Genomic DNA, 13,393 nt, shown 5'->3' on the forward strand with positions numbered 1-13,393 from the left:
TCCATATCCATTTAAGTTCATCTATATCCGTATCCATATCCATATCCATTCAGATTATCCATATCCATCACGAACTGGGTGGATCAGATGGATATCCGCTGGATCGGGTGGCCATTGCCATCCCTAATCGCCGGTTTGTCAGTTAACACCCCAAACCGGCATTTCATTTTCCAGTTTGGCTCCACGTAAACCCTAACCGTACACTTCGTACCACTTCTGACATCATCCTGCAAACCTGCAAATGAAATGCCTGTTTGGACCCTGAATTTTACCTGAATTTTCCAGTGTATTATTACTGTTTTCCTGTATTTTTCAGCCTATTATTACTGCAAAAGATGCAACCTATCATATCGTAGTTTGAATATGAATTTGAATTTGCCAGCAAAATATTGTATTTATAGAGTTAAGAGTGGAATCAATTAATCTCAAAACCATTACCATTAAATGTTTCTTTAATCGCTAAAACACCTCATATTACTAAAACACTAAAACACCATTATATTCTTCACATAAAATGGCTGAATTTACTGGTTTTATGGTTCATGTTATTTGGGGTGGTAGAATTACATTTCAAAATGGGTGGTTAACTGGTGATGAAACATCACTTAGAACCAGTTTTCCAATATACCAAAAGATTAATTACATGCAGTTAAACGAAATGGCTTATAAATGTGTGGGTGTTGATCCAAGAACACATACGTTGAAGATGATTATGTGGGATGATTACTTCGGCAATGCGTGTCCGACTGAAATTCACGACGATAGGTCTTTGGAATCAATGATTTTTTTGGCTAGTCAAAATCCACATTACATTGGTCAAATTAAAATTCAGTTTGAGCAAGTCTTTCGACACAAGGATCCGGCTTTGTTGATCAGTTACTGTGACGATCGCTCCAAATCCATATGGACGAATACGTCATTCATCGATTTCATTGCAAGGTATTTGACCTCTATATGATACGTTTTATAAACATTGCATTCTTTTGAAAAGGTATACCATAAATGAATATTTAAATCCAAGGTTTTCGACATCTGATGATTTCTACATATAGACAATCACCGTAAATAATAGTTTACAATATTACTTCCATTGACAATGCAGTCAAAATAGATACATGGTGATGCTTTTGTGAATGCAACGTTTTCTCGAATAAAGCATGTATGACTCCATGCACATAGCTTGTATAACATATAAGCAAACAGCGGAAGACTTCTAGGGAACCTGAGAATAAACATGCTAACAGGTGTCAACACAAAGGTTGGTGAGTTCATAGTTTTAATGTTTCGCATAATCTGTATATAAAGGTCGACCACAAGATTTCAGTTATTTCATCCGAAACGTTTATCAAAAGTTTGTCAATAGATTCTACGTAATAGAGCACCCTGGTAACTAAGCTTAACGCTATATCAATAATAACCCTTGTTTTTTAATACACGTAAACCAACGTGTCATAAACTCAAATAACATACGTCCGTTAAAAGGCTAGCGCTCTAGCTCGGACGGGGATGTCAAGCCCTATGGATCCATATACTGTTATTCGCGCCCACCAGTCCACATCCTATGTACTGGCAGCTACTAGTTACCAAAGCTAGGGATTTTTGGTTTAACTCAGTGTAGAATTAAGTATGTACTTGTGTCCATTGCGTTTAAAATAAATTGCATGTATTCTTAGCCCAAAAATATATTGCAAAAGCAATTAAAAAGGGAGTAAATGAAACTCACCTTGGTACGAGTGATGAAAGATAACGAGTAAATGAGACATTGATCAGAAACGAGTATGCGCTAAATTATTAGAATGAATTAATGGTCAAGACCAACACTTAGAAATATGATGGTTTATATTTATGTTACTAATATATATATATATATATATATATATATATATATATATATATATATATATATATATATATATATATATATATATATATATATATATATATATATATATATATATATATATATATATATATATATTCTTTAGGACCTTTTAGCTTAAATTTAGTATTTTAGAAATTTAAACCTTAATTAATCAATTATGTTGATAAAAAAAAATATTTGTTTTTCGTGAATTCTTCAAGATTTTTAGTATTCATGTTTCAAAAATCTTTTTAGATATTATACTTACATCACCATGACATGTTTGTATCCAAGACTTGCCGTTTAATCATAGATTCAAATATCATAAAAAAGTTTCATTTACTTAAAATTTGTTAACAGTATCAAGTCAGTATGAGGTGTCAAATATCATGACTAATATAAGGTTAATAAATAAATTGTTTCGTTGTAAAACCATTTATGTAATAACTCATAGTTATATGATGTTGAAAACGTGATTTAAACAACTGATTTGATCATGAACTACTAAGCCATTAGAGACCCACTAATTGTACATTGATAAAAATTACCTTCAAAAGTAATGAACTTGGACTGAAATTTAAACGCGTGCACTTCGTATTCTCATACTTGGTCTTTAGCAACTTTATGTTTATCTCTAAATTGTATAAATTGTGAATTTGATGACAAGTAAATAATATTGTTGTCAAGTTGATGTATATAAGATCGAGATATTAGCAATCATGCGGCGCAATTTGCGGAAGTGATTTTCATGTTTTTCCAATAATTTGACTTTCATGCTTACACGTGATGTTTTTATTTATTTATTTATTTTTTTTAACTCAAATGATTGATATCTTTAATTGAACTGGACTATTTATTTGGGACGTATGAAAAAAAGAAATGTGGACTATTAACATGGGACGGACGAAAAAGAAAATGTGAACTATTAATATGGGACGGACGAAAAAGAAAATGTTAACTATTAATATGGGACGTAGGGAGTAAGTATCAACCCAATGGTGGGTCACATGGTTGACAGCCAACAACAACAACACAAAAACCAAAAACATCTCGTGAACTCTTGGTTGGATATATATGCCGTCCAAAAAAAAATATATATGAATGATTAATTCTAAAGTCCATATAATTTATATATATGCATGATCTATTTCCAACTTATAATAGAAAATATCAAATGGGTTGATCTATGTGTTTGATGTATGTCATGTATATATGTATGTAACTATATTAAGATGTTTAAAAGATAAAAACAGTAGCATTGATAGATTCAACGATGTAAAAAATTTAACTAAGCCCCACTTGGTCTTTACATTCATTTGTATGCATGTTAAAAGCAAAAATAGTAAAATCATGTGATCACATCCTTGTTTAATGAATTTGATCCAACTTGCTTTATTAATTGTCATGTGTCGACATCTAGCTAGTTATACTAAATTATATGTAAATCTCACCACAATAATAATAACATTATTTAATATTTTATGTGTATTTAAACTTACTTGCAGATCACTTTACCATTTTTTCCGAATACCGTTAAAAAGATCAGATTTCTTAAATCACAGTGAACCTCACAACAGAGACCCGTAATCATATCACAATGTATCTGATAATTCAGTCATTTGATATTATCTTTTAATTCCGTCGATAAATATATTAAACATATATTGAAACAAATACGTTCATGTAAAGTATTATACATCTAATACTTTGTTAATGTTTTCAATTACTATAACTATATATTATATATACATATCTATATACACATAAATGTTCGTGAATCGTCGAGAACAGTCGAAGGGTAAATGAATACGTGAACACAGTTCAAAGTTTTTGAGACTTCAACATTACAGACTTTGCTTATCGTGTCGAAATCATATAAAGATTAAGTTTAAATTTGGTCAAAAATTTCTGGGTCGTCACAGTGCCCACCCGTTAAAGAAATTTCGTCCCGAAATTTGAGTGAGGTCGTTATGGCTAACAATAAAAATGTTATCATGACGTATATGAGTCGATAAATAGAGTTTTATCACTGTTTGAATAATATGGATAAAACAATCCAATTACTCGAAGCGTATGAGAGAAGTTATCGTAAAAGAGTGAAATGGATATTAGAGATTTGTCTTAATTCTTGACGTAGTAACGATTGATTTTCGAAATTTAAGGAATAGAAAATCTTCATAATCTAAATAAGATTTGATTCTTCGGGAATTAAGGAGATTAAGATCTTCTTTAATTAAATGTGGTCACCTGCCTCAATTGCTCTGTCTATTATTTCGCTATAAATTAACCTTTTTCGTTTCATTATTTCACCACTCCTACATCTTCTTCCTCATTTCATACTTTCAAAAGATTGTGAAAATGCTTCATCCAGTTCTGATTCTTGATATACTCCTAACTTTCATATCTGTCATTCTTCTTTTTCATCTACCACCAGAGGAAGTTATTTTCTTCTACCATTACCTTGGGGTTATAGTGTTTTTCATTCTCCCGTGTCTTTATATTGCTATACGCATTGATATACACGGTTTGTAATTTCAGGGTTATTGTCGGTCTTTATATTCACCATTATATTTCAGAGCTTCATGCTTTCTTTTTCTCTTCCAGACCTCAAGTCAAGCGAATAATGGTCCAGAATTCATAGGTATGAAGTTTCGGATGAACATAACTAATGTTCTAAGAAAGAAATGGTAATAACACGATCTTGATTTTTCAAATTACCAGAATATCCGGAAAAGACCGAATCATCAAGAAAAATATTTTCTTAATATGTTTAGAGGTTAAATAGAATGAAAGAGTTATGTAACATGGTTCATGATAAGGGTGTGATCTGTGAACCTTTATCACGTTCCATTAGAAACTCAGCATGACTTACTGTAATATAATCACGTTGATCAAGTGTCATTATATTATGTTAACTCATGCTTCAGTTCCCAACATTACTTTAAAAACATCCATTTTTTTTAAATTTTCAGAATTTAGAAACTAAAATAGTTTTTTTATGATGTAAAACAGATAGCGCGAAGAGATAAATAATTTCGGATAATAATAGTTATGAAGATATCTTCAGAAATATCGAAGATATTTATAATGAAAGATATGATAATATCTTAGAATTTCTAATATCGAAAGATGATGAAGAAGATTTGTCTGAAAAGGTTTAGAGTCAGAAGCAAGGTATTCGTTAATAACTTCAGCAGACACTGAATCATTTGGATTCTTTGAAGGTAGATTTCGTCTTTGTGATTTGTCCACAGTCTTCTTCATGGTTTGCTCAATCCATTTTTTCAGTACTAAACTTTCTCTTTTTCCGTGCTTTTCCAACACACTAGTCTTTATCATCAAACTTTCGACTGTTAAAATCGTTTACAGTTTTTGCTGCTTCATCAGCATTTTTCCAAAATTCGGAGAACTAGTTTCGCAGTTTGAGGTGTTTTTCAGAAACTTCACATTCGAAGTAAGTAAGTCTAGAAGATAGACATTATATGTATATATATAACTGTTGGCGTAGAATTACTGCGAAATTCAAAATACTGATTGCTAATTTCCGGTAGTTGGTATGGCAATTATTGTTACAAGATGTGGATGAGTACATGATAGGATTTCAATGAGTATAATGATTTTTCGGAAGGTCAAGGATCAATGAAGTTGCTGGTAAGTTTACTGCTAATGTGGTGGAACATAAAAGGTTCCCCGGTAACAAAAACATATATATCAAGGTTACAATAGGGCTAATCTGAAAAGTCGAAGTTGACTGGTTAGAAGTGTGGTAAAACTGGATACTTTGAAAAGGGATTGCAAGGTTATTTTCAGTAAAAACAACGCTAAAGGATCTTGCATAGTTTTGAAGTCAAAGTATAGCTTTGAAAGATGTATAGATCTAAGAGTGATGTCACCAGTTCAGAGTTATGACTTGGATTCTGATCCGTTAATATCAGAATATGAAATCGAATTTGTATGAAATGATTGTGTATCACTGTGAAGATAGTGAGTATAGTTAATGATTTTTTTTTTGAATCAAAATTGAAGAATGTATACTGTAACATATTAATTGCGAACTTATATATTTTCCCGGGTATTACCTACCCGTTAAAGATTTCACAAGTAATATTTTGTACAAAAGAATTTTTCATTAGTCTTTATGAAAATATCTGTATGTATATTTTCTTCGGATGTAATTCGGATTTAATGAGTTAATATCATATTAAGCTCATTTGATTTTTGGCTTGAATTAGAAATGAATAATCTCTAAAACATTAGAGATTACATAATCTTCGCGGAGTATTTCACTAATGAAATCAATACTTCATTATTCATTCTTATTGATATTCCTCAGTGAAGGATGTTGGTGCTCGTGGAACTTTTGTGAACCTTACAAGGCACATATGATGTTTTCTGAAAAGTTTCGAGTACATCAAAAATGAAAATGTAAAATCAATAAGGTAATTGAATAACACACTTGGTTTATTATGAAATGGAATTCATTGAGTTGAAACAGAGATTGTAGTTAACGATGGTTAAGTCGTTAACGAAGGATGTACATCATAGCATATTAGTAATATGAATTAACCGAGTAGTATCTACCCCTTAAAATTCACGCGTAATAGCTTAGTAAGAAAAGATATATTATGATTTTCAAAATCTATATAATATATAAATTCTTTGGAAATAGTGAGTTAATACTTCATAACTCGTTATCTTAATATACCCATTGGTGATTGTGGTGTCGATATCGTCAGTGGTTATGGAGTTGGTGGAGCTTGTGGTGATACAGGTGTTGCTGGTGGTACTTCCGGTGATGCTGTATAACAAGTCTAGCTTGTAAATCATGCACCATTCTTGTCAGGATTTCTATTTTCCCCTCCACTTATCTCTACTCATTTGATTTACGGTTAGAACTGGGATAAATAATCTCTAAGATTTTAGAGATTACATAATCGCCTTAGAATATTTCTCCGATGAAGTTATGAATCCATACTTCATCGTTTGTTGCTGCTGGTACTCCTTGGTACCTATGGTGCGTATGATGTTGATGTTCGAGGTACAGATCGTGATGTTGAGACGTGTGATGTGAATGCGGTTGTTGGTGGTGGTAATGGTATTGTTGGTGTTTTTGTTGGTGGTACTGTTGCTGCTGATGTTGGTGGTGCCTGTGATGCTTGCAAGTTGCGCATCATGTTCTCCAAAGCCACTACTCGAGCGCGAAGCTCGTTGACTTCTTCAATTACACCGGGATGATTGGCGGTTCGGACAAGTGGATGAATAAGATTTAGAATATTAGATATTATATAATCGTTGCGAGATATCCTAGAAATGAGGGTGAAAATAGTGTTTCGGACTGGTTCCCTAGTAAATGCTTCAGGTTCTTTGCCCAGAGGGGAATGTGGTGGATGGAAGGGATCACCTTCTTCTTGTCTCCAATGATTAAGTAGATTACGAACTCATCCCCAATTCATCCAGAATAGATGATGGCTAATTGGTTGATCCATTCCGGTCACACTGCTTTTGGAGCTTAGGTAGAATTTCAGATCGGAATAGCTGTCGGAATCTGAGGAATTCGAACTAGATGCAGAATTCATCTTACACGATTAAATAAAGGATTTTTGATATGAAATTATTTTTGGATATCGGATGATATTCTAATGACATAGAATACCTATATATAGTACAAGGGATCCCGCAAATTACGGAGGAATTTTCGAAAGCTGTCAGGAAAAGTTTACAGTAACAGATATGCTAAGATATGAATTTTGTCTATACACTATTCATGCAATCAATGCAGTAAAATGTGTCTAGACTAAAAATGATAAGCAGGTAATTTTCGACAAGAGATGATAAGCAAAACTTTTGACATGCAGACACGGTCGAAGTCCAGACTTATTAATGCATCCTAACAACTATCAGTTAGACACACTAATGCAAGACCTGGTTCGCTATGACCAACGCTCTGATACCAACTGTGACGATCGCTCCAAATCCATATGGACGAATACGTCATTCATCGATTTTATTGCAAGGTATTTGACCTCTATATGATACGTTTTATAAACATTGCATTCTTTTGAAAAGGTATACCATAAATGAATATTTAAATCATGGTTTTCGACATCTGATAATTTCTACATATAGACAATCACCGTAAATAATAGTTTATAATAATACTTCCGTTGACAATGCAGTCAAAATAGATACATGGTGATGGTTTTGTGAATGCAACGTTTTCTCGAATAAAGCATGTATGACTCCATGCACATAGCTTGTATAACATATAAGCAAACAGCGGAAGACTTCTAGGGAACCTGGGAATAAACATGCTAACAGGTGTCAACACAAAGGTTGGTGAGTTCATAGTTTTAATGTTTCGCATAATCTGTATATAAAGGTTGACCACAAGATTTCAGTTGTTTCATCCGAAACGTTTATCAAAAGTTTGTCAATAGATTCTACGTAACAGAGCACCCTGGTAACTAAGCTTAACGCTATATCAATAATAACCCTTGTTGTTTTAATACACGCAAACCAACGTGTCATAAACTCAAATAACATACGTCCGTTAAAAGGCTAGCGCTCTAGCTCGGACGGGGATGTCAAGCCCTATAGATCCATATACTGTTATTCGCGCCCACCAGTCCACATCCTATGTACTGGCAGCTACTAGTTACCAAAGCTAGGGATTTTCGGTTTAACTCAGTGTAGAATTAAGTATGTACTTGTGTCCATTACTTTTAAAATAAATTGCATGTATTCTCAGCCCAAAAATATATTTCAAAAGCAATTAAAAAGGGAGCAAATGAAACTCACCTTGGTACGAGTGATGAAAGATAACGAGTAAATGAGACATTGATCAGAAACGAGTGTGCCCTAAATTATTAGAATGAATTAATGGTCAAGACCAACACTTAGAAATATGATGGATTATATATATATATATATATATATATATATATATATATATATATATATATATATATATATATATATATATATATATATATATATATATATATATATATATATATATATATAGGGGTAGGATCAAGAGGGAAGTAACCAATCGGGGGGAAGCGGGGGGAAGCAAAAACTTTTTTGTCTTCGTTTTTTGAAAAAAAAATTTCACGAACATTATAGATGAGATGAAAATATGAACATTTAGTAGAGACACTTTGTGATAAATGTTTTTATTTTGGCGGGAAAACGCTCGAAGAAGTAATATATAACAATTATCGTATTTTTCGAGCGTATGTTGAGGTTTTAACTATTGGGGTTTAGATATTAGGGTTTAGATATTAGGGTTTAGAAATTTAGGGTTTAGATTTAGGGTTTAGATTTAGGGTTTAGATTGAGTTTTTAACACGAACGGTTTAGAGTTTAGGGTTTAGGGTTTAGAGTTTAGGGTTTGGTGTTTTGGGTTTATGGAATAAACCAAAACACCAAACCCTAAACCCTAAACTCTAAATCGGGCTAAATTTTACTTCACAAAACATGAAAAAAAAAAAACTTTCATAATCTTCACGAACAATATTATCTTGAATGTTATTTTTGTCGATCGTTTTTTCGCCTAAATAATGACATTCATCACGTAGTGTCTCTTCTAAATGTTCATATTTTCGTGTGATCTTGATGCCGGAAAAAAAATTTCCAAAAAAAATGAAAAAAAAAATTGCTTCCCCCCGATTGGTTACTTCCCCATTGATCCTCCCCCTTCATATATATATATATATATATATATATATATATATATATATATATATATATATATATATATATATATATATATATATATATATATATATATATATATGTATGTATGTATGTATGTATGTTCTTTAGGACCTTTTAGCTTAAATTTAGTATTTTAGAAATTTGAACCTTAATTAATCAATTATGTTGATAAAAAAAATAAATTTGTTTTTCGTGAATTCTTCAAGATTTTAAGTATTCATGTTTCAAAATTTTTTTTTAGATATTATACTTACATCACCATGACAAGTTTGTATCCAAGACTTGCCGTTTAATCACAGATTCAAATATCATAAAAAGTTTCATTTACTTAAAATTTGTTAACAGTATCAAGCAGTATGAGGTGTCAAATATCATGACTAATATAAGGTTAATAAATAAATTGTTTCGTTGTAAAACCATTTATGTAATAACTCATAGTTATATGATGTTGAAAACGTGATTTAAACAACTGCTTTGATCATGAACTACTAAGCCATTAGAGACCCACTAATTGTACATTGATAAAAATTACCTTCAAAAGTAATGAACTTGGACTGAAATTTAAACGCGTGCACTTCGTATTCTCATACTGGGTCTTTAGCAACTTTATGTTTATCTCTAAATTGTATAAATTGTGAATTTGATGTAAGATCGAGATATTAGCAATCATGCGGCGCAATTTGCGGAAGTGATTTTCATGTTTTTCCAATAATTTGACTTTCATGCTTACACGTGATGTTTTTATTTAGTTATTTATTTATTTTTAACTCAAATGATTGATATCTTTTATTGAACTGGACTATTTATTTGGGACGTATGAAAAAAAGAAATGTGGACTATTAACATGGAACGGACAAAAAAGAAAATGTGAACTATTAATATGGGACGGACGAAAAAGAAAATGTGAACAATTAATATGGGACGTATGGAGTAAGTATCAACCCAATTGTGGGTCACATGGTTGACAGCCAACAACAACAACACAAAAACCAAAAACATCTCGTGAACTCTTGGTTGGATATATATGCCGTCCAAAAAAAAATATATATATATATGAATGATTAATTCTAAAGTCCATATAATATATACATATGCATGATCTATTTCCAACTTATAATAGAAAATATCAAATGGGTTGATCTATGTGTTTGATGTATGTCATGTATGCATGTATGTAACTATATTAAGATGTTTAAAAGATAAAAACAGTAGCATTGATAGATTCAACGATGTAAAAAAATTTAACTAAGCCCCACTTGGTCTTCACATTCATTTGTATGCATGTTAAAAGCAAAAATAATAAAATCATGTGATCACATCCCTGTTTAATGAATTTGATCCAACTTGCTTTATTAATTGTCATGTGTCGACATCTAGCTAGTTATACTAAATTATATTTAAATCTCATCACAATAATAATAACATTATTTAATATTTAATGTGTATTTAAACTTACTTGCAGATCACTTTACCATTTATTCCGAATACCGTTAAAAAGAACAGATTTCTTAAATCACAGTGAACCTCACAACAGAGACCCGTAATCATATCACAATGTATCTGATAATTCAGTCATTTGATATTATCTTTTAATTCCGTCGATAAATATATTAAACATATATTGAAACAAATACGTTCATGTAAAGTATTATACGTCTAATACTTTGTTAACGTTTTCAATTACTATAACTATATATTATATATACATATCTATATACACATAAATGAATACGTGAACACAGTTCAAAGTTTTTGAGACTTCAACATTACAGACTTTGCTTATCGTGTCGAAATCATATAAAGATTAAGTTTAAATTTGGTCCAAAGTTTCCCGGTCGTCACAGTTACAAAGTTTAATTCAGTCTTCTCAAGTTACACAAATCGTGGCCGGTGGTGCATCCACATCTCAATCAGGAGGTGTGTTTGTAGATGAAGATGAAGAGGTGGATGAAGAACAAAATGAAGAAGTAAATTCCGACGATGGTGTGTCAACAACGAGTGAAGGTTCGGTAGAGAATTATAGTGTTGAAGGTGATATATCAGAAGATGATCAAAACGTGATCGAGAGGCCGATCCAACCTACCGTGAACCATAATTTCGGGTTTCTTAATGTTGAAGAAGATTCTAATCGACCTGCGTTCGATGAGGATGACGGGCTAGGATGGGATTGTTATAATGACGACGGTTTAATTAGAAGACGAATGGTTTTTAGAAATAAAGAAGAACTTGTATCCGCTGTTAGGAATTGGAATATCGATCGACATAGAGAAATTTTTGTTGAAGATAGTAGGCCAAGTTATTATGAAGCAATTTGTTACACAAACAGTCCTCATTACAATGGTCCAAACCAAAAAAGACAATGTTCTTGGATGGTAGCTGCTACAATGAAAAATAAGGATCGTGTGTGTAAAATTACAAAATGGTTTGATGGACACATTTGTTATGGAAGCGTGTAAGGTAACAACAATCGTTGCTTAACCTCCAGTATAATTGCTACTGATATTATATCTTTTATTAGTCAAGATATTGCCTATGAGGTTAAACACATCCAAACTCACGTAAAAAAGTTTGAAAAGTGGATATCTCTTACGTCAAGGCTTGGAATTCTAGGCGTATTGCAATAGAACGTTTGTTTGGAACTTGGCAAAGCAACTTGGCAGAATTGCCCACATATGTCGATGAATTGCTTCACACCAATCCGGATACAATTGTTCGATGGATGTTTGGCCCTCAAGTAGAATATGGTGTCCACACATTCAAATATGTATTCTGGGCATTTGGCCCCGCTATTATGGCATACCAACAATGTATTCCTATAGTTTGTATTGATGGGACTCTTTTGAAGGGTAACTACATTGGCAAGATGCTTACAACGGTAGCCAAAAATGCTAACGGGCAAATTCTGCATGTTGCATTTGCAGTAGTTGATAATGAGTCGAACGAAAGTTGGGCTTGGTTTTTGGAAATGTTCCAAACACATGTTAATCTCAGTAACAGAGAATTGTGTTTATATTTGATCATCATGTAGGTATACTTAATGCGATGGCTAACCAGCAATATGGTTGGCATCATCGTTATTGCTTGCGCCACATTCGTAGTAACTTGATGACAAAGTTTAACAGAAACACCGAGCTGAAGAAGTTGTGTTGGAGGGCCGGTTCCACAATGCAAAGTAATAGATACAAAGGTGTAGTGTGTGGAATTAAAACATTGAATGAGGTGGCTTGGAAATATTTAGAAGATGCTGATCATCATAAGTGAACTTTGTATAGAGACAACCATCGTTTGCGTTGAGGTAACTTAACCACAAACATAGCCGAGTCATTGAACAATATTTTGCGTCATGTCTATATGATGTCAGTCAAAGCGTGTATTGATTATACATTTTATTACACAATAGAGCACTTCAACACGCAAGAAACAACCGCTCATGAATGGAAAGCACCACTATCGAAGACTATGTGGGCACAATTTCAAGATCGTGATAAACTTGCTTCTACTTACATAGTAACATGCTATGACCAGCAAATAGGGGTGTACAAGGTCTAATATACATATCAAAGAAGCGGTAATGGTGGGACAGAGTACACTGTTAGATATTTGGCCAAAAATTGCACTTGTGGAAGATGGCAACATCAAAGGATGCCTTGCTATCATGGCATTGCAGTATGTCGCATGCGAAATAAAGATCCAAAAACCTTGATTAGTAAATACTACACTGCTACCACGTGGAGGGAACAATATAGTTATCACTTAAATCCACTAAGAGATGCCACATACTGGCCCAATGCAAACTGGAAAATGAAGGCCAAT

The 13,393-nt window shown here is 32.5% G+C and overlaps 1 protein-coding gene across 1 annotated transcript; it reads left to right on the forward strand.

Annotated features, from left to right (window-relative positions):
- Positions 1-514: 514 nt before the first annotated feature.
- LOC139853683 (uncharacterized) lies at positions 515-12,841 on the forward strand. The gene is made up of 4 exons (XM_071843054.1): positions 515-841; positions 11,425-12,032; positions 12,191-12,525; positions 12,609-12,841. Exons 1-4 carry the CDS (start codon positions 515-517, stop codon positions 12,839-12,841), a joined length of 1,503 nt encoding a protein of 500 aa, XP_071699155.1.
- The last annotated feature ends 552 nt before the right edge of the window (positions 12,842-13,393 follow it).

This window comes from Rutidosis leptorrhynchoides, chromosome 6 (genome assembly GCF_046630445.1).
Source record: "Rutidosis leptorrhynchoides isolate AG116_Rl617_1_P2 chromosome 6, CSIRO_AGI_Rlap_v1, whole genome shotgun sequence".
NCBI classification, from domain to species: domain Eukaryota; kingdom Viridiplantae; phylum Streptophyta; class Magnoliopsida; order Asterales; family Asteraceae; genus Rutidosis; species Rutidosis leptorrhynchoides.